Raw genomic sequence first — 23525 nt, 5'->3', positions numbered from 1 at the left:
ATTAAATGACAGATCTTGAATTTGCTTCAGTTTATGTGAACTAAAATTTAACTAGTAAAACACAGATACACAGAGACAACACTAAAGAAAGTGTATACGAGTTTTTAATAGGGTCTTCCCTGGTAGTCTGAGCTCCCAAGTCAGGGGGGCGGGTTCAGACCCTTGTTAGAGAACTAGATCCCACATGCCACAGCTAAAGTGTGCCTGCTGCAACAAAGTCTCCCACATGGCTCCAAGATTCTGCAGGCTACGACCAAGACACAACTCAGCCAAACATAAATACGTGTATTTTTTAAAAACAACTTTATATAACTGGGGAGAATACCAAAACAAGAAAAAAAAAACAATTTTAACATTTTCATGCTTACAGACATATATTACAATGAGACTGTATACTTCGTAAGAGTATTAAGGAAAAGCTAACATTCACAAAACTAAGATCACGGCATCCGGTCCCATCACTTCATGGCAAATAGATGGGGAAAGAGTGGAAACAGTGACTGACTTTATCTTGGGGGCTCCAAAATCACTGCAGATGCTGACTGCAGCCATGAAATTAAAAGACGCTTACTCCTTGGAAGGAAAGTTATGACCAACCTAGACAGCACATTAAAAAGCAGAAACATTACTCTGTCCACAAACGTCCGTCTAGTCAAGGCTATGGTTTTTCCAGTAGTCATGTATGGGTGTGAGAGTTGGACTATAAATAAAGCTGAGCACAGATTTGATGCTTTTGAACTGTGGTGTTGGAGAAGACTCTTGAGAGTCCCTTGGACTGCAAGGAGGCAATCAGTCCATCCTAAAGGAAATCAGTCTAGATGTTCATTGGAAGGACGGTTATTCAAGCTGAAACTCCAATATTTTGGCCATCTGATGCGAAAAACTGACTCATTTGAAAAGACCCTGATGATGGGAAAGATGGAAGGCAGAAGGGGACAACAGAGGATGAGATGGTTAGATGGCATCACTGACTCAATGGACATGAGTTTGGGTAAACTCCAGGAGTTGGTGATGGACAGGGAGACCTGGAGTGCTGCGGTTCATGGAGTCGCAAAGAGTCAGACACGAATGAGCGACTGAACTGAACTGATTCATGTTCAGTTCAGTTCAGTTCAGCTGAGTTCATTCATATTCATGTCAATAACATCGATATTCATGTTAATAAAATCAGTTCATGTTCAGTTCAGTTCAGTCATTCATATTCATGTCAATAATATTGAGATTATTTTTAATGGGTTAAAATATATACATCTACTTGTGGATGATATTCTTTGTACAATTTAAATACACTAGGGTGCAAACATATACAATGGTATAAGATAAATTAGCTCTTGATTCTAAAACTTTAACTTCTTGAAAAACTATCATTTTGTAGAGCTGTATCTTAGAAATTCAACACAGGTGAAAACAGATTAGCACCAACAGGATTGTTGCAAATATTTTGATTTAAAAAAATGCAAAAATGTGAGTAAGACTTTCTCTGTGATATGAGCATGGAGTGTACTGGAAACATCACACTTGGGCTTGAGTGATGAAAACTCCCACTCCCAGAACCCAGTATCTATCATCAACACAGTAAGGTTCATTGTCCAAAGCAAAGAGAAACCAAGATGTGGAGTTTCTCCATTAAGTGTGAGGGTTTTTACATGTTCCTCATTCAATTTTTCCACAGCCTTGTCTACAGACAGACTTTAAAAAAAATGAACTTTATAGCCTGATAATCTCAGAGAAATCACCAGAGCCAGTAGACATCATCTGTCATGGTGTAGATGGATCACACGGAAGATGCACTATCAGAACCTGGGCATTTTGGAAAAAATAAGGAAATTATAACTTGAACCTAAAATAAAAATATCAGTTTTATACAAAATTAATTTCATATATACTTCCTCTCTTTTGTATCCTAACAATGTTGTCACGCGAGTGACATGTTGTATGTTCCTCGGTTCTTTCTGTCGTCACAACAAAAATTTCAAGTGACGGACTTTAAAGCCCCTTGGCGGGTCAGGGGTGTCAGAGGACAGACCGTGTTATAGCTCTTAAATAAATCAGTGTTAGAGCTCTATTTATTTAGATAATAGCCGGAAAATCCATCTTCGAGTTGTGAGGACATGTCGATCCAAAGACACGAAGAGAGGATCGCCCCATCGCGTGGGAGAGAGAGAGAGAGAGAAGAAGGAAGAGGGCTTTGGCTCCTCTTTTTATGTTTCTCTGCCCCTGGGTCTGTCTTATGTAAATCGGGCCTAGGCGGGCGCGTTGTTTGCTTTACCTGAGGTTCTCACTCCAGTCCTCGGACCTTTGTTCTCTTTTCGCGGGTTTTCCCTTCCAGGTCTTTTAGCCACCGCCATTTTGGACTCTTTTTCCCTATTCTAACTACCTGACAATGTGTTTAACTACTAAGTCTTAGCATTACAGAGGACAGTATCTCCTCCTTTTCTTTTTATTTCTGAGCATTTTCGGAAAAATTCTGGATCACTGAGTTTATTCAATATATAAGGGCATTTTCTAACTCCTAAAGAGCTGAAATTGCATCCCCATGGAAACTCATCATGGCACTTCCCCTAGTTCCCTAAGATCCCAACACCGAACCACATCCCAATGGGAATCTCAGATACCAGTGCCTCTCCGTGTTTCTCTCTCACAAAGGGAATACATTCACCAGTTGAAAGTCGCTAATTCATGCTGAGAATTCATCATGCTCTGTAGAAAGCCAGGATACAGACAAGGGAGACAAGATTCTAGGATACAAGGGAAAAGTGGCCTAAAGAGCCAGGCTTCACTATGAGAAGAAGAAAAGGAAAAAATAAAGAAGTTGATAACAAACACCCAGGAAGAAAAGTTAGAAGCAGAGAACTAAAGGTTTGCAGGTTCTCAGTCCAGGCATTTCAGGAAGAAAAGCAGACACAGCCCCAGACCCAAGACAGGACTCGTACCTGAGAAGCTGCCATTTCCTCCTCTTCTACCTCCTGCTCTGCGCCTTCTCTGGGGATGTTACATCCCATACTCACATCTGCATCTTGAGAAAATACCTTCAAAGGCATCCATGCAGCTGTTTAACCTGCAACTGCTGTAGGGAAAGAGAAGAAAAAGTTTCCCTGTTTCCCTCATCCGTTTCTGAGCCCCTTCTCGACTTTCTGTGTTCCCAATCTGTAGTGGGGAATCAAGACGAACCTGAAAATGCTAATCACATCGTGGTGCTCTACACTATTTGCAGATCGTCCGGGCTAGCTCTTCCCCTTCCTTTTCGAGTTATAGAGAACAGCTGAAAAGAGACAACGGACATCCTTCTGGGCTAGCTGACCCAGCCTTGAGGGTTGTGAAAAAAATGCAAGAGGAAGACCCGCATTCAGAGCCCTGAGGGGAAACCTCACACCTGAAACCTCAGGAAGGGAGGGTTTAGGGAGGGAACTTCTAGAAACAAAGAAATTCAACCTCATTCCCTGGGGAGGGGCTCTTTCTAGGATGGATGTGGTGGTCCACAGCCTGCCTGTACCCTTGGGAGCTGGGAGGGGAGAGGTCAGTGAGTGGTGGGAATCACCTAGGGGTCTTGGGTCCCTGCCAGGCTTTACTTGCAGAATTCTTCCCAAAGATCTCCCCTGACCTTAGTTTTTCTCACCCCCCTCTGCAGTCTAGGGACACGGGTTTTCACAAAATGATTTGCTTTGTGACCACCTCTCTGCAGGCGTGGCACCTCCAACTTCAGAGACCAGGAGCCTGGAGGCATTTCCATCCCCGCTTGCTTGAAAAAGAAACCAGGGGCAGCAGGAGGCCTGGCGTGCTGCAGTCCAAGGCGACTGAGCCACTGAACTGAACTGAACTGAGCAGGACACGCTAGGTTCACAGTGCATATGGGCGGAGCCAAATGCCTCTGAAAACGGTGCCCTAAATGCTCTCTGATGACCAACAAAAGAAGTAATGATCCGTGTTGTCATAAGTTACATCACACATGAGTTAACACCTGAGAATGTTGTTGCTCTACTTCCTGTGTGTGTTTTTCTAGGTTTTATGAATCAACTGCTCCAGTTTGTTGTCTGGTCCATTTAAACAGCTCTATTTTCCCACATCTTTAAAGTATAATGACCAAGGAAAATTAAAGATAGAAGCATATACATCTTTCTCATATTATATATTCTAAAAAATATTCAGTCTGCATTTTCGGGGAGCGGCTTGAAAGAGCTGACTCTGGGAGCTGCCTTGATTGATTATTGAGGATCCCTTCAAGGACATAGCTCTCTGTCCCGCCACCCCTCTGGAATTTACTATCCAAAGTTAAACAGAACACTAGTAAGCCTTGAATGCACACAAGACGCAGACAGATAGCCTTTTTACGATTACCCCTAAAATAAATCAGGATGCTATTCCTGTGCTCTGGCGCCTAGTGAGAGTTCTAGTGATTGTTATCTTAAAGATGATGTACATGGGGAAGAATTTTCTTTGGGATGCCTCCTTCTTGGTTTAAGTATAAATGAAGCTTAGAGAAATAATGGAGCATCGTTGACTGCAGCGATCCTCTCGACGCCATCTGTCCTGTGTCTTTATTTCTTAGCCTAAAGGAACACGTCGTGTTGCTCGCTGAAATCTCCCGGCTGGTCCGGCATGCATTCACCAGTACCAACTTTGTAGAAGATTTAGTTTCACAGCAGAAGTGAGAATAAAGTATAGACATTTCCCATATACCTCTTGTTCCCACATGTGGACAATCTCCCTACTGAGCTTTCCCCACCAGAGCGAGCATTTATTACCACTGCTGAATCTACATGGGCAGTAAATAGATCAACTCTCTAGTTTGCCCCTGTGTTCCTCTTTTAGGAATGTGCACTCCATACCTCTAGATAAATGTTTAATAACATGTGTCCATCATGACAGCTTAACACAAATTATTTCATCTGTGTTAATGAAAGTTCTCTAGACTTACGATATTCATAGTCTCTCCTTTGAAACCCACAGTAATCATGGACCTTTTTAATCTCTTCTATATTTCTTACTAGATTCCCAGTGACTGAGTGGTAAAGAATCTGCCTGCCGATTCAGGACATCCACGTGATTCAGGTTCAATCCTTGGGTCAGGAAGATCCCCTGGAGGAAGAGATGGCAACTCACTCCAGTATCCTTTCCTGGGAAATCTATGGACAGAGCTGAGCCTGGCAGGCTACATTCCCTGGGATCACAAATATTCAGACACAACTGAGCACACATAAGAACATTTACCTACACCAAAATGTCATATTGTAAAAATCGTACTTTTTGTAGCATTTTCAAATGGGCTTCTTTCACTTAGTAATGAAGGAGGAAACAGATAGAGCTGGCCTCTGTCTTAGGCCAGGCTGTGAGCATTAGGCTACACGCATGGTCACCCTCCCAGTGGACTCTGAACTTTGCGCCCTGGTGTCTGTAGAAATGGCATACCAGTGGAAAATCAGATCCCTCCCCGCCCCCCATAAAAGAGCCTCAGGAATTGCACTAGGACTCTGTTGCCAAAAAAAATATGCTAATTATCTCTGTAACAGAACAAAGTGGTAAATTTCATTTTGTTTATTGGGATATGACCACAGGCCTGTTGATAAATATCCACTGTTTATTTAGTCCTGTGACACATGAATCATGGGTTACCTTTGATTGCATCTCTCTTTTACCTTGTCCAGACTAGTTTCAAGCAATTTGGGGAGGTGGGTTTGAGCAAGTACACTTAGGTTATATATAGTTTTCACAAAAACTCATCGGGGTCCTTGGCTAAGAGGAGACTCTGCCTTGCCCCCCACCCCCACCCCACCCCACCCCCATGTAATAAACTGCTCTCCACTATCTGCATTATCCTTCTGAGTCAGTTTGTTTCCCAGAACGCGTGGCTACAACTGTAAAATGCATGAAATGATTGTCAATGTATTTTATGCCTTGAACGCTTAACATGCAAAAGCTTAAGAACTACCTCTGCGCCTATATTCCTGCTTAGTAAATAAGTTCATCAATACTATTTTTTTAAATTCCATACATATCCGTTAAGACAATATTTGCACAAATATAGAGATCAGACGTGGACACAGCAGGAGAAGAAGAGGGGGACCAATTGAAAGGGTACCATTGACATATATACACCACCATGGGTAAAACGTTGGAGAAGACTCTTGAGAGTCCCTTGGACTGCAAGGAGATCCAGACAGTCCATCCTAAAGGAAATCAGTCCTGATATGCATTGGAAGGACTGATGTTGAAGCTGAAATTTCAATACTTTGTCCATCTGATATGAAGAACTGACTCGTTTGAAGAGACCCTGACACTGGGAAAGATTGAAAGGGGGAGGAGAAGGGGCCAACAGAGGATGAGGTGGTTGGATGGCATCACTGACTCAATGGACATGAGTTTGAGCAAGCTCCAGGAGTTGATGATGGACAGGAGACCTGGCGTGCAGCACTCCATGGGGCCGCAAAGAGTCAGACACGACTGAGCAACTGAACTGAACTGATGGTTAATATAGGTAGCTGGTGGGAAGCTGCTGTTTACCACAGGAGCTCAGCTCGGTGCTCTGTGCTGAGCAGAGGGGTGAAAGTGAGACCACGGGAGGGAGGGCCAAGAGGGAGATTTATGTATACTCACGGCTGATTGATGACGTCATACAGCAGAGACTAGCAGAACATTGTAAAGCAATTATGTTCCAATAAATAAATAAATAAATAAATAAATAAATATACATATATATATATATATATATATATGTCTCAAAAGGAAAAAAAGCTAAGCAGACTGGTCACCGGCGGTGGGAACCCGTCTGACCCTGCGGGGACAAGGGCCGCACCCCTGGACCAGGAATCCCCCACGTGCTGTGGGGAGACTGAGCCTGTGCCGCACAGCTGCTGAGGGCGGGCAGCTTGCTCTTTCCATGGGCAGGAGGCAAAGAAAGATGCTCACCAGCGCTGAACAATAAGGAATGCAGAGAAAAGCTACAGGGATGTATCACCGCATGCCAGTCAGAACAATGAGCAAAAAGCCCACTAATAATATCACAAACGCTGAAGGGGCTTGGAGATCAGGGAACCTCCTACATGGCTGGAGGGAATGTAAGCTGGTGCAGTCACGTGGCTGGACCGTGTGGAAGTTCCTTAAAAACATAACCTTCTGACATTTAAGGAAGTGAATTCCATGAAAAGTAGACAAAAGAGATTAATCAACAAATTGAGAAGCTTTACAGTTTTTAGTAAATCATCTGCAATTCTGAAATGACCAGTTTTGATCTAACATTTCTAAATTCTCTAAGTTAAATGTGTAGGAATACACATACACTCACATATTCCTACTTGGTTTTCTCACTAACATGTATATCTTCAGATACTTATATCTTCTATTCAATGTGTGTTATATAAATTATATTATGTATATATCTTCAGATATTTATATATTGCATTCAAAGTATGACAAAGCCATCAGGAAACAGTTCCTTTAAGCCTTACAAGACACATGTGCTAAGAATGATACAGGGTAAGATTTTATAAATCTTGTTTCAGAATTTTCCCATCATGGCTTCTGATTATTCTTTTTGTGACTTTGTTAAACTTACATTTGCTTAAATGAGCCCCTGAAAAGTTTAAGCTAACAGAAGAAGAAAGGACAATTACAGAAGGTTAGTTTATGACTCTGAGTTTAGGTCCTCAGAAAATTCAGAGCAAGCCTTGAAGGCCACTGAGGAAGATCAAGGCTACAACCAGGCAGAGAAAATTCCACTACTTGGGGTTCAGACCTGACCCTGGGTGAAGTGCTATGGGTCCCACAGGCTGAGTGTGGAGGGATCCATTCAAACAAAGACGAGCAGGATTCTGATGAGCTCAGAGGGTATCACTGAAGGGGAGCCTGTGCAGTAGACCCTGGGGTTCAGCAAGACTGCTGGTCCCAAGGAAGGGGTCATCTAGTGCAAGTGCTCACAGAACTGGCTGGTGTGAGTTCAAGGACCTGCAGGGTGCCTGCTCCCCAGACAGATGCTGAGGCAACAACAGCATGGAGCAGCTCAGGGCAACTCTCAACAGTACTCTGTATGATCCTTCTTTTTAGAACCACCACAATGTCCAAATAGATAAAAATCGGAGAGGAGATACAACGTAGAAATGGTGGGAAATATATGAAGTTATGAGAGGTTTAATGGCAGTAAGGAACTAATTTCTACAGATGCCATCCCCCTGTGCTACAAATAGTTTATCATGACGTTACCTTTCCAGCAACCTTAAATAGGTGGGAGAGGGTAATGCTGGTGGTGCGTTCACCCTTCATTCATTCCACATCAATTGTAACACTGAAAAACCATTCACTTTTATTAATTAAGGTACATTAATTTTACACAGATGGAATAAAACCTTTTACAATTCTTGTTTGATCCTTGATTAAAATACACATTACAAGCTTCTAAAACCTTTCCTGTTTCTCTGATGAAATGATCTGAGAATGTGATTTATATGGTTTACAAAATGGAGGCTAATTTAGTAAACATGGATGGACATTCATTATATTAATATGACTTTCCCAGAAAGAGTTTTCTATACTTACATCAGATAGAAGAGAAAGTGTCCTTACTTCAAGCCTGCCAGATAATATGCATGATTTCTCTATGCTGATGTTATAAAAATACCTTCGATTTTCATGAACTATCCTTGTTTTATGCTTAAAAAGCAACTGACATAATTATTGAAAACTTAGAGCAAACTTCTGTCTTACTTTGAATTATTTCCTGAATACTTACATCATGGTGACCACAGAGGTGTTTGACATCAGTGACAAATACCTCCATTCAGAGGTTTATTGTGTATATAACATGACTGTGTTCTTAATCTTGTAAATTGGAGAATAAATGTAAATGATTCCCAGTTAATATAGGAGGGCTTCTCTTACCATTGGGCAACAACCATCAAAAACATAAGTTCGTATATACAGTAGAAACAAATCACAGCATGTAGTAATTTGAGAGTTGAATTACATTCGTTTTGGTTTAATAATCTCAAATAATGTTAACATAAACAAGGATACATTAATAATAATTATACCGTTACAAATATCCACCCCTTCATCTTGTGATCCATACTAATATATCAATTTTGTATGTGTTTTACTTATGGAATACTTGCTACAGTGTTTCTGCTTAGAGTAATTCAACAAAAGTGGTACTAATGAAATGCTTTCTAGTATGAAATCTCTGGTATTGAGTTACTTTTGATGTTTGATTAAGCACTTTTGTACATGTTTTTATTTCATTCATGTATCTTTCCAAAGAAAGCACTCTTTTTTTCAAAACAGTATATTTAGGACCAAATTTTTTATCACTGATTCATTTCTAGGGTTTCTCTGTAGTATGAATTCTCTGATTGTGAGGGAGGTGACGGCTGTGAGGAAATCCTTTGCCACATTCCATACATTTCTAACGTGTCTCTGTAGCATGAACTCTCTGATGTCGAGAAAGACCTGAAATCTGGGAAAAGGCTTTGCCACAGACTGTACATTTATAAGGTCTCTCCCCAGTATGGATTCGTTGATGTTGAGTAAGATGTGAATAATTGATAAACGCTTTGCCACAGTCTGTACATTTATAAGGTCTTTCCCCGGTATGGATTCGCTGATGTTGAGTTAAATTTGAACTCTGCTTAAAAGCCTTGCCACATGCTGTACATTTATAAGGTCTCTCCCCAGTGTGGAGTCGTTGATGTCGACTAAGAAGTGAATAATTGATAAAGGCTTTGCCACATTCTGTACATTTATAAGGTCTCTCCCCAGTATGGATTCGGTGATGTTCAGTTAAAGCTGAAGTCCGCTTAAAAGCCTTGCCACATTCTGTACATTTATAAGGTCTCTCCCCAGTATGGATTCGTTGATGTTGAGTAAGATGTGAATAATTGATAAACGCTTTGCCACAGTCTGTACATTTATAAGGTCTTTCCCCAGTATGGATTCGTTGATGTTGAGTTAAAGTTGAACGCTGCTTAAAAGCCTTGCCACAGTCTGTACATTTATAAGGTCTCTCCCCAGTATGGATTCGCTGATGTTCAGTTAAATATGATCTCTGACTAAAGGCTTTGCCACATGCTGTACATTTGAAATCTTTCCTTCCTGTATGAATTTTCCTATGTCTATTTCGATTTGGTGAGTTACTAAAGACTTTTCCACATGTATTACACTTGCAATGTTTCCACTTAGTCTGAATATTCTGCTGTTGAATAAGTTTTGAAAACTGGTTAAAAACTTTACCATAATCATAACAATTATAACTCTTGTCTCCAATATCCATACACTTATAAGGATTTATAGTAAGATTTGAGCTTTGATAAAATATATTCCTACACTTATTATGCTCAGAATTGTTGTCTGAAGATTGATGTCCCTGTTGTTTCACGAGATATGAGTCTTGGTCAACATTATGCCCAGTTTCATTGCATGAAGAGCTTCTCATTCCATCATGTATTCTCTTGTAATTATTGGGGGCAGAGCTCCTGCTTAAGGCATTCCTCATTGTGTTACACTTGTAAAGTTGTTCCACACTAATTATACCTCCATATGTATTGAACAATGATGGTTGAATAAGGTGTCTCCCATTATTAACACCATTACAGATTTTGGAACAAGGAGAAAATAGTTGTTGGTTGAAGAACAAGAAACCCTTGTTAAAGGATCCCTCAAATTGATTGTTTTGGGAATTTTCACCATCATGTTTAAGTTTCTGGTTTCCAGAAATGTTTGAATGTATATTTAATGGACAGTTATGCTCAGAGTATAGGTTTGAATGAGTATCTCCAGTAGAGGCTAGATGACTTTCCAGATTTTCCACATTTCCCTTCAGAGAACATGTATGTTTCAAGAGATGATGTGGGTCGTTGCTGACAAATATACACTTATCTGCAGATGTTGATGACTGAAATTGGTTATCTGAAATTGGTTTTTCTTTATTTGATTCACATCCTTGATTTCTTTTGGCGGTAATGTTTACTTTATGGGAAACTGTACCAACTTGGTTGTGTCCATCATAACATGCTCTCCGCTCTTTATATGCCCTCATAGATTTCCAGTCTTTGGTTAAATGTAAACTTCGAAGGTGAAATTTTTCATATATTCCTATCCTTGCTGTTGGGAGTAAATCTTCTAAGCCTGGCTTTTGGGTCCTCAAACCCTGGGTGTCATGAGAAGACACAGCTGAAAGATACGAATAAGTTATTCTACTTACTATTCTTGGGGAATATAGTCTACAATTTACATAAAATTGGCATACACTTGGCTAGATTAAGCCTAAAACCAAGATAGAAGGAGTCAAAATGGCAGAGGATTCGGAAGACACGGAGTTCATCTCTCTCCACAAAAGCATCAAGAATACATCTTGTAGTGGAAAAATTCTCACAGAGCCCTGCAGAACACGGGGAGAGGAACTTGGACACCTGAAAGGATAAGAAAGATCCCTGCTGAGCCAGGTAGGACAAGAGAGTGATGGAGGAAAGGGAAGAGGAAAAGAAGCCGGATGAGACCCGCAAAAACCTGGAGGGATCTGAAGAGAGGAGAGGTCTCCACATCCAGGGAAGCCCCTCACTGGGGGGAGCTCAGTTGGGACAGACGGGGAGCCTCGTTCCCTGTGGGAAGAGAGCACGGTAACCAGCGTGCAGGACAGAGTGAGACGTGTACGCAGGGTACTGACCCCTGCCCTGCCCACCCAGCCTGAGAGGGTGTCCTCCGCTGCAGACAAGGGCTGGGTGCTGGAACGTGCGGTTTGGAGAGCAGACCCAGGCAGAGGACTGCAGTTGGCCGTGAGGAGACATCCTGAGGGGACGGGAGGGAGGGAGGAGCTCTGCAAATGGGATGCTTGTGGAGGAAGCCTGAACCACCAGAGAAGCAGAGGGGCGCTGTTGCTGATGCCCGAAGGGAAGAACCTCCTTGCAGCCTCTCTGACCCTCTGCCTGTCCCTGCCTCCCCAGGCACTAGCAATGGCTCCCACCTAGGTGGGTGATCTCACGACCCCCACATCTGCTTCCTCCTCCACAGCCTCCTCCCCACCAAGGTAGCCTCATGGGCTCCAGGGGCACCTTCAGAGCACACGCCTGTGGGTGGTCCCAATGCACAGGTGGTGCTGAAACCACAGCTGAGTCTCAAGGCCCTGACACTAAGCAAGAAGAGCTGAGATCTCTCCTTGCATCTGTACAAACCATGGTGTTCCACCCCACAACTGGCTTGGTAATCTCAGCCCCAACAGAACATCTGGATGGAAATGAGGCTCTGGCAGTCAAGACCAGTCTGGCTTTAGCAAGTGTAGAGATTGTAGGCACACACATGAGGCATTTTGGCCAGGTCATAGTCTCCATTGCCCCCATAGCACCGCAGCAGGTCCACCTCCACAATGAATGTACACGTGGGATACGACCACAGTGGATCTCTGCTGGTGACCTGGTGAAAACAACATCTGAGAGACACCAGGGTCAAGTGCCAGCATACCCATGGTTCAGGTGGGGTCAAGGTCAATGCCAACACAGGGTCACTTGAGAGCTCACACAGCACATGAAGGATGACACGCAGAGCACTCTCCGAGGAGAACATCCCCAGAGGAGCAACACTCAATGGCTTCCCTCCCAGTGGGTGTGCTCCAGTCCCACTAGATCAGAAGCACCACAGATCAGAGCAGAGCTAATTTCAGATCTGGGGCCTCTGTTCCACCAATCAGGAAGCAGATCCCGCCACAGACAGTGACAGCCACAGAGAAAAGGCGAAGCGGCCCTGAGGATCTGGGCAGGCTCTGTTCACGATAGTAACCATCAACCCCCTCTCAAGGGGATAAGGGCACAAGTCTCTGGACCACCTCACCCACCAGGGAGCAGACACCAGAGCAAGAGGAACTAGGATCTGCAGCCTGCAGAACAGAGACCACAAACACAGAACATTGGACAAGATGAGATGACAAAGGAGTATGGTGCAGAAAAGTCAAGATAGAAATGTACAAGAACAATGAAGCGAGGAGCAGTTGAGCAGTGCAATGAGTAATTTTTGCTTTAAGTAATCAAATTTACAAACAAAACATTTTCACAAATGCTAATGCCTACTAATTATTTAACCCACTTACAACTCATGTTGTTATCTGAGCATGTTCTAATAGAGTCTAAAATCATAAATGATATTGACTTAGAACTAATCAGAAATAGATGGCATAAACGATAATGTTGTGGGATGTCTCATAACAAACAAGATAGATTTAATAAGGTAAGTGTTCTTAACAAACAAAATGAGAAGTGAGACTTGAAAACCATGGTGAGAACACAGGGAACTCTACTCAATGCTCTGTGGTGACCTAGATGGGAAGGAAATCTAATCAAGAAGGGAAATGGGTATAAGTATCACTTATTCTTTCTGTACAGCAAAACTCACATAACATTGTAAAATAGCATTATTGGAACAGAAAATTTTCTTCTTAAAGATTTCTCTATATAATCTATAACCTTAATAGTGAAGAAGAGTCAGAAAAAAGCACTGTGGGAAATGTTCTAAACTCCCACGCCAATAATTTGTTTGAAAACTCTGTGAGTTAAGAAAATATATTAAAGTATTTTAGCATTAATGAACTGGGCAAATATACTTAACATATTTAATGTTAGATCATATAAAAAAGAGAAACTTTAACATAAAATTCAGATTTGCATTTTCTCATTTTAGTGAGGTGTCTTATGCAGTGAAGAAAGGATTTGATTATGAAATTTCTAAGGTCATATATGTAGTTTACAGTGGACTGGAAATTATATGGTAGAAAACAAAAAACATCTGTCCCAAGTATTCCTACACATTGGCAATTTTTTCACAGCTCCACCCACACACTTCTGACTAGGGACAGAATCAGCACTTTTAAAAGGGCTTAATATAGTTACTCAGAAATATGCAGATTTTCTAAAACCTCCCCAAAATGGACGAGTTATCAGGTCATGCAGGTTGTTCCAGGCCAAGACAAGTATTTGGTTCTAACTGTGAATGTGAAAATTAATCACTGGAGAAAAATACACAAATGAAAAAAGAATCAGGAATGGGTCAGGAGATGACACTCTATGACAGTGACAGAAATAAATCTGAGAAGCAGATCTTCTGAAACCACACGACAAAATACGACTTCCTCCACAATTCTTGTCCTTCTCACCCGAGTTATCTGCTTCATCCATAGACACATACCTGGGTATATGGCTGTCTCTATTCTCCTTACACCCCAGGGATCCTTCATTTGCTCCAGAAATGTGACCAGGTCTGGCTTAGAGACCACAAGACCTGCTCATCAGAAAAAGGAATATGTGTTTTCTGAGATAGTCATCAATTTCCAATCCAATATGTGTTCAGCTGAGAGAGAAGTCAAGGTGGAAAGTTAAAATAGCATTAAAAAAATGATTTCACCAAATAGTTTATTGGAAGCATCTTTAAAAGACAAATGCATCCAAATCAGATTCTGATATTATGCTCAAGTACTACTAAGGCAAAAGCAGGTAGTGGAGCTCCGGTTTTAAGAGGAGAGTGGCACTATTTGATACCACAGAACCTACAGAATTACCACGAACCTAGAATGAAGAATATGCAGGTCAAGAAGCAACAGTTCAAATCGTACATGGAACAGTTGACTGGTTGCAGATTGGGAAAGGAGTACATCAAGGCTATACATTGCCACCCTGCTTATTTAATTTCTATGCACAGTACATCATGCGAAATGCTGGGCTGGATGAATCACAACCTGGAATCAAGATTACCAGGAGAGATATCAACAACCTCAGATATACAGATGATACCACTCTAATGGCAGAAATTGAAAAGGAACTAAAACACTCTTGATGGGGGTGAAAGAGGAGAGTGGAAAAGCTGGCTTAAAACTCAACATTCAGAAAACTAAGATCATGGCATCCAGTCTCATCACTTCATGGCAAATAGATAGGGGGAAAGTGGAAACAGTGACAGATTTAGTTTTGGGATGTGGGCGTGGGCTCCAAAATTACTGCAGATGGTGACTGCAGCCATGAAATTAAAGATGTTTGCCCTTTGGAAGTAAAGTTATGACAAAGACAGCATATTAAAAAGCAGAAGCATCACTTTGCCAACAAAGGTCCGTATAGTCAAAACTATGGTTTTTTCAATAGTCATGTATGGATGTGATATTTGGAACATAAAGAAGGCTGAGCACCAAAGAATTGATGCCTTCGAACTGTGGTGCTGGAGAAGACTCTTGAGAGTCCCTTGGTCAGCAAGGAGATCACACCAGTCCATCCTAAAGAAATCAACCCTGAATATTCCTTGGAAGGACTGATGCTGAAGCTCCGATACTTCGGCCACCTGATGCAAAGAGCCAATTCATTGGAAAAGGTCCTGATGCTGGGAAACACTGAGGGCAGGAGAAGGGAGCAGCAGCAGAAGAGATGGTTGAAGGGCAGTATTGACTCAATGGATATGAATGTGAGCAAACTCTGGGAGTTAAAGAAGGCTAGGGAAGCCTGGCTTGCTGCATTCCAGGGGATCGCAAAGAGTTGGACATGACTTAGCGACTGAACAACAAGGAGGCAGGTTGCATCACGAAAGAATGTTACTTTCCCCTGGAAAGTAGGGATCTTAACCTCTACTGGACAAAGCAGAAAATTCCAGGACACATTCTAGAATGAATGAACCAAAACCCTGAGGATACATAAGGGATTATGGAAGCAAGTTATCCTCACCTAAGCAGGCCAGATTCCCGTAGTTCTCTAACATCACGTCCCTGTACAATTCCCGCTGACCGAGGTCCAGGCATTCCCACTCCTCTTGAGTGAAATCTACGGTCACATCCTGGAATGTCAGCAGCCCCTGAAACATAAAGGACATGAACCATATGGACCTGGGAAGACTTCCTAATGTGACCCAAGATGAAACAAGCAAGAGAAATGGTTTTGATTTAGGAGAATGTCTGGTGTTACACCAGAATATAATTTTTATACTGCCGTATTTTCCACTGTATTTCTAACCCCTGGAAAAGAGAATGAGATATGATCCACAGACTACTATAGAAACTATTCTGATCTGGAAGAGAAATTATAAAACAATCGCATCAACACTGACTTATGTATTTTTGAGAGTTGTACTCGTGTGATACAGGATAAGCTGTCTATCAAGGAAAGCATGTTAGTCACTCATTCATGTCTGATTTTTTCCGACCCCATAGACTGTAGCAAGCCAGGCTTCTCTGTCCATGGGATTTTTCAGGCAAGAATACTGCAGTGAGTTGCCATTTCCTTCTCCAGGGGAATCTTCCCCACCAAGGGATGGCACCCGGGTCTCCCACATTGCAGGCAGATTCTTCACCCTCTGAGCCACCAGGGAAGCCCCCTATCAAGGAAACAGAAAATATTTTTTAAAAGCATGCTCTGATCTAAGAGTTCTGGAGTGGGGCCAATGTACCGCATTTTTAACAAGCTTATTTTAACTAGTAATGTTGAAAATTCTGATACATGAATGACCGTTCTGAATAGCAAAGAGGTAGACCACTAAGGTAAGAATTGATACTTAACTTTGAATTTTAAGTGTTTTACAAAATTGACAGGTCTGATAGAATAGTACCCATAACAGCAATAATATTTGAACTATTTAGTATATACTATATGTCTTTCTAAAAGTTTTTACAGGGTCTTGAATGCATCACATAAATAACATAAAATCAACAGCATTGTTGTTCCACCGTTTTGCAAATATTTTGTCAAACATTCATTAAATGACAGATCTTGAATTTGCTTCAGTTTATGTGAACTAAAATTTAACTAGTAAAACACAAATACACAGAGACGACACTAAAGAAAGTGTATACGAGTTTTTATAGGGTCTTCCCTGGTAGTCTGAGCTCTCAAGTCAGGGGGCTGGGTTCAGTCCCTTGTCAGAGAACTAGATCCCACACGCCACAGCTAAAGTTTGCCTGCTGCAACAAAGTCTCCCACATGGCTCCAAGATTCTGCAGGCTACGACCAAGACACAACTCAGCCAAACATAAACATGTGTATTTTTTAAAAAGAACTTTACATAACTGGAGAGAATACCAAAACAAGAAAAAAATAATTTTAACATTTTCATGCATACAGACATATATTATAATGAGACTATATACTAATTAAGAGTATTAAAGAAAAGTTAACATTCAGAAAACTAAGATCATGGCATCAGGTCCCATCACTTCATGGCAAATAGATGGGGAAAGAGTAGAAACAGTGGCTGACTTTATTTTGGGGGGCTCCAAAATCACTGCAGATGCTGACTGCAGCCATGAAATTAAAAGACACTTACTCCTTGGAAGGAAAGTTATGACCAACCTAGACAGCATATTAAAAAGCAGAAACATTATTCTGTCCATAAAGGTCCGTCTAGTCAAGGCTATGGTTTTTCCAGTAGTCATGTATGGATGTGAGAATTGGACTATAAAGAAAGCTGAGCACAGAAGAATTGATGCTTTTGAACTATGGTGTTGCAGAAGACTCTTGAGAGTCCCTTGGACTGCAAGGAGATCCAACCAGTCCATCCTAAAGGAAATGAGTCTGGATGTTCATTGGAAGGACTGATGTTCAAGCTGAAACTCCAATATTTTGGCCATCTGATGCGAAAAACTGGCTCATTTGAAAAGACCCTGATGTTGGGAAAGGTTGAAGGCAGGAGGAGAAGATGACAACAGAGGATGAGATGGTTAGATGGTATCACTGACTCAATGGACATGAATTTGGGTAAACTCCAGGAGTTGGTGATGGACAGGGACACCTGGGTTGCTGCGGTTCATGGGTTTGGAAAGAGTCAGACACGAAAGAGCGACTAAACTGAACTGATTCATGAGTTCATTCATATTCATGTCAATAAAATCGATATTCATGTCAATAAAATCAGTTCATATTCAGTTCAGTTCATGTTCATTTCAGTCATTCATATTCATGTCAATAAATTCGAGATTATTTTTAATGGGTTAAAATGTATACATCTACTTGTGGATGATATTCTTTCTATATTTTAAATACACTAGGGTGCAAACATATACAATGGTATAAGATAAATTAGAGCTCTTGGTTCTGAAACTTTTATTTTTTGAAAAACTGTGTCATTTTGTTGAGCTGTATCTTAGAAATTCTACACAGGTGAAAACAGATTAGCACCAATATGATTGTTGCAAACATTTTGATAAAAAAAATACAAAAATGTGAGTAAGAAGACTATGTCTGTGATATGAGCAAGGAGTGTACTGGAAACATCACACTTGGGCTTGAGTGATGAAAACTCCCACTCCCAAAACCCAGTTTCTATCAACAACACAGTGAGTGTTCATTTTCCAAAGCAAAGAGAAGCCAAGAAGATGTGGAGTGTCTCCATTAACTCTGAGGGTTTTCACATGTTCCTCATTCCATTTTTCCACAGCCTTGTTTAAAGACAGAGTAAAAAAAATGAACTTTATAGCCTGATAATCTCAGAGAAATCACCAGAGCCAGTGGACATCATCTGTCATGGTGTAAATGGATCACACGGAAGATGCACTATCAGAACCTGGGCATTTCGGAAAAAATAAGGAAATTATAACTTGAACCTAACATAAAAAAAAATATCAGTTTTATGCAAAATTCATTTCATATATACTTCTTCCATTTTGTATCCTAACAATGTGTTTAACTAGTAAGTCTTAGCATTACAGAGGACAGTATCTCCTACTTTTCATTTCTGAGCATTTTCTTAAAAAATTCTGGATCACTGAGTTTATTCAATATATAAGGGCATTTTCTAACTCCTAAAGAGCTGAAATTGCATCCACATGTAAACTCATCATGGCATTTCCCCTAGTTCCCGAAGATCCCAACACCGAACCACATCCCAATGGGAATCTCGGATACAAGTGCCTCTCCGTGCTTATCTCTCACAAAGGGATGTATTCACCAGTTGAAAGTTCCTAATTCAGGTTGCGAATTCATCATGCTCCAGAGAAAGCCAGGATACAGACAAGGGAGACAAGATTCTGGGGCACAAGGGAGAAGTGGTCTAAAGAGCCAGGTTTCACTATGATAAGAAGAAAAGGAAAAAATAAAGAAGTTGATAACAAACACCCAGGCAGAAAAATTAGAAGCAGAGAACTAAAGGTTTGCAGGTTCTCAGTCCAGGCATTTCAGGAAGAAAAGCAGACACAGCCCCGGGACAGGACTCATACCTGAGAAGCTGCCATTTCCTCCTCTCCTTCCTCCTGCTCTGCATCTTCTCTGGGGATGTTATGCCGCAAACACACCTCTGCATCTTGAGAAAATACCTTCAAAGGCATCCTCACAGCTCTTTAACCTGCAACTACTTCACCTACAGACAAAAGGACCTTGAAAAGCTGAAAAGACCCACCTCTCCTGTCCTCTCTCAGGAGAGATTCAGGAACAATCACTTCCTACCTGGAGACCAGCCTATGGACTTATTTCTCGATTGTTCTCTCCCCACAGAGAGCTCCTAGCCCTCTGCTCACACAGATGATGTGAGTTGACTTTCCCAGTCCAAATCCAGCTAGAGCAACCCTGCTGCCTCTCCGCGGACTGACACCGGGCCTCAGCTCTCACAAATAGACCAGGAACCACGTCCTTAATCTGGCTGTCCCCTTAGAATCCCCTGGAGCCCTTCCTACACACCGCACTGGGGCTCCCACAGGACTAATAGAGAACTCTGGGGAGGGTGCCGGGGAGGTCATTTCCTAACACTGGTCATGTGACCCTGATGGGAAACAGATGGAAACCACTTGGCCAATGGTTCAGATTCTTTCTGAACCATTTCAGTGAATATGAACCCCTTGAGGTCAGGTCCCCACTCTAAGAAGTTATGAATCTGTAGGTCTGAGGTGGGTTCATTAAATACGTCTTTAGCATGTTCTCTGTTCTGATGTTTCTCCCCCAAGACCCACACTCAGGAGCCCTGAGCTTCAGCCCTCACACTCAGCACATCTGAGACCTCTCAGGAGGGGAGGGTTTATGGTGGGAATTTCTGAGGGAGGTCAGGCTAGAACCAGGCAGAGAAAGCTGCAATACTTGGGGTCCAGGCCTTTCTAAGTGACCCTGGGTGAAGTGCTGTGGGTTCCCAAGGCTGAGTGTGGATGGGTCCATTCAAACCAAGAGGAGCAGGATTCTGATGAGCTCTGAGGGTGTCAGTGAAGGGGGGCCTGTGAAGTAGGCCCTGGGGTTCAGCAAGACTGCTGGTCTCAAGGAAGGGGGTCACCTAGAGCAGGTGCTCACAGGACTGGCTGGTGTGAGTTCAAGGACCTGCAGGCTGCCTGCTCCCCAGACAGATGCTGAGGCAGCAACAGCATGGAGCAGTTCAGGGGAGCTCTCAGCAGCACTCTGTAGGATCCTTCTTATTAGAGCCGTCACCATGCCCCAGCAGTTACAGAGAGGGGGGAAAGTACAATGGAGAAACGATGGGAAATACACGATCAAATTATATGAGGCTTAAGGGCAGTAACAGATGTCATCCCACAGTGCTACCTAATAGTTTACTGTTATGATTCTTTCCTGCAACCTTAAATAAGATGGGAGAGGTTAACGGTGGTGATAGGTAAACACTTCATTCATTACACATCAAGTGTATCACCGGAAACCATTCAGTTTTATTGATCACATGTATGAATAGCACACGTAGTCAGAATGAAACCTTTTACAATCCACTGTGTGATCCTTGATTAGAGTACAGATTACAAGCATAGACAATGATATTCATTTTTCTGATACAATTTGGTCTGAGAGTTGCACTTTCTATGGTTACAAAATGAAAACTAATCATTTAATAAACAAGACACAGATTAATTACATGATTTTTCTGGGAAGGGTTTCCCATACTTTTCCAGGGTATCAGGAAAGTCTTTATTTCAAACATGTCAATTAATATTCATGACTTCTGTTAGTATTATAAAGATGCATCAAAATTTCAGTGAACTGTCATTGTATTATCCTTAAAAAGCAAGTGACATTGAAAATTTAGAACAAACCTCTGTGGAATTATTTCCTGAACACTTACATCATGGTGACCTACAGTCTTGCTTGACACCAGTGACAAACACCTCCATTTAGGTGTTCAGTGTACATGTTATATTACTATGTCCTTAATGTCCTCAATGGAGAATAAATACCAATGGTTCCTACCTCATGTAGAAGGGATTCTCTTCTCACTGAGGCAGCAACCGTCAAAAACTTAAGTTCACATGCACAGTACAAACAAAGCATGACATGTGGTATTTTGAGGGTTGAGTTACTTTCATGTGGTTTTCAAATAATCTCAAATATGTCAAAACAAACAAGAATACATTGCTAATAAGTGTACCGCTCCACACACAACCCTCCATCCTGGGATCCATCCTAACATATCAATTTTCTCTGTTTTAACTACGGATTGCTATCTACAGTAATTCTCCTTCAGAGGAAATATGAAGTGCTTCCTAGCATGCATTCTGTGATATTTATTTAGATTTGATTTTTATTAAAACTTTCCTACTTTTTTTTACATCATCACATATCTTTCCTGTATAAATGCTCTCGTGTTTTCTAAAGCGTACATTTAGGACTAACCTCTTTCATCACTTACTACATTACTAGGGTTTCTCTCCAGTATGTGCTCTCTGATTTCTAGTGAGGTGAGAGCTCTGATTAAAGCCTTTGCCACTTTCCTTACATTTAAATTTTTAAGTTTTCTCTGAAGGATGATTTCTCTGATCTTGACTAAGACTTGAGCTCTGGGTAAAGGCTTTGCCACATTTTTTACATCTGAATGGTTTCCAGTACAAATTCGCCAATGTTGAATGAAGCTAGGAATTTGGTTAAAGGCTTTGCCACAACCCTTATATTCATAAGGTTTCTCTCCAGTATGAATTATCTGATGCCTATTAAGAGTGGAAATATGATTAAAGGTTTTTTACTCTGTGCATTTTTTTTTTTTTTTTTTTTTTTGAGGAGGGAAGGGAGGAATTTTATTTTCTCTGTAGGCCTAAAGAAAGTGCTTCTCTAGGAAAGAGGGGTTTTCCATTGTCAGAAATCCTGTGGCTGCTTGCCCTTTCAGGAAAATAGTTGAGGACTCAAGACATTCCTAGCTGAGCTGAGCTGAAGTTGTTCAGTTGTGTCTGACTCTTTGCGACCCCATGGACTGTAGCCCCCCAGGCTCCTCAGTCCTTGGGATTTTCTGGGCATGAATACTGGAGTGGGTTGGCATTTCCTTCTCCACACTCTGTGCATTTATAATGTTTCTCCTCAGTATGAATTCTCTTACGTTGAATAAATTTTGAGCAATGGATAAAGGCCTTGCCACATTCTGTACATTTCTTAAATCTTCTCTGCATTACCAACATGAATTTGCAAATGTCTAGCAAGAATTGATACCTGATTAAAGGTTTTTCCACGTTACATATATTTAAAAGGCTTCTCTCCAGTATGAATTTGCTAATGTCGAGTGAGATATGAGCACTGGATAAAGGCTTTGCCACATTCTGTACATTTGAAAGGTTGCCATCCTGTATGAATTTTCCTATGGCTACTTAGATTTCATGGTTTAGCAAAGACTTTACCACATTTATGACACTTGTTATGCTTCTGAGGATTTTGAATACTCTGCTGTTGAATAAGTTTTAAAGATTGATTTAAAACTTTCCCATACACACCACAATCATAAGTGTTCTCTCCAATGTGAACACTCTTATATAGAGAAAGATGCGATCTTTGATAAAAAATATTCATACATTTATTACTTTTAAAATTGTTGTCTGAAGATTGAGGTCCCTGATGTTTCATAAGACTTGAGTCTTGGTCACTTTATGCCCAGTTTCACTGCATAAAAGTCTTCTCACTTCCCTATAAATATTCTTGTGATTGTTGGACTTAGCACTCTTGCTTAAAGCTTTACCCATGTTATTACACATGAAAAATTCTTTCACATTAAGTATACCATGATATGTCTTCAACCATGATGGCTGGATTAGACTCTTTCAAAATTATCAACATTACAGACTGGAATGAAGAGAAAATAGCTTTGGTTGAAGAATATTGAACCCTGGCTAAAGAATCCCTCAAATTGATTATACCGGGAATTTTTAACCTCAATTTTAAATACCCGGTTTTCAGACATATTTGAATGTGTGTTAAATTGAAGCCTGCATTCAGAAAGGTTCGAATGAGTATTTGCAGTATAGACTAGGTGACTTTCCACATTTTTCACATTTCCTTTCAGAGAACATGTACATTTCAAAAAAGCGTAAGTCTTTGCTTACAAACATACACTTCTCAGCAGATGTTAATGACTGAAATGAGTGTTTTTCCCAGTTTGATTCCCAGCCTTGATTTCTCTTGGCAGTAATGTTTACATTATGAGAAACCGTCCCAGTTTGGTTATGTCCATCATAACATCCTCTCTGCCTTTCACACACTCTCGTACCTTCCCAGTTTTTTTGTTAAATGTAAATTTCCAATGTGAAATCTTTCATATATTGTTAACTTTTCTTTGGGGAATAAATCTTCTAAGCCTGGCTTTTGGGGCATCAAACCCTGGATGTCATGAGAAGACACAGCTGAAAGAAAATA

The 23525-nt window shown here is 41.2% G+C and overlaps 2 protein-coding genes and 1 pseudogene across 2 annotated transcripts in view; 1 reads left to right on the top strand and 2 right to left on the bottom strand.

Annotated features, from left to right (window-relative positions):
• The window catches only part of LOC136157556 (zinc finger protein 678-like), a 466372-nt pseudogene that overhangs the window by 284460 nt on the left and 158387 nt on the right, over positions 1-23525 (bottom strand).
• Positions 1-23525, top strand: part of LOC136157568 (zinc finger protein 135-like) — a 466540-nt gene that overhangs the window by 285773 nt on the left and 157242 nt on the right. The gene's annotated exons all lie outside the window — the stretch shown is intronic.
• On the bottom strand, positions 9308-19255 carry LOC136157560 (zinc finger protein 708-like). The gene is given in 4 exon segments (XM_065919408.1): positions 9308-11154; positions 14152-14244; positions 15669-15795; positions 19148-19255. Coding segments are annotated over 4 exon segments (2175 nt in total).

The sequence above is a fragment of the Muntiacus reevesi genome, chromosome 2 (assembly GCF_963930625.1).
Source record: "Muntiacus reevesi chromosome 2, mMunRee1.1, whole genome shotgun sequence".
NCBI classification, from domain to species: Eukaryota; Metazoa; Chordata; class Mammalia; order Artiodactyla; family Cervidae; genus Muntiacus; species Muntiacus reevesi.
The sequence above is the reverse complement of the archived record's forward strand: the minus strand, read 5'-3'. Positions and strand labels throughout refer to the sequence as shown.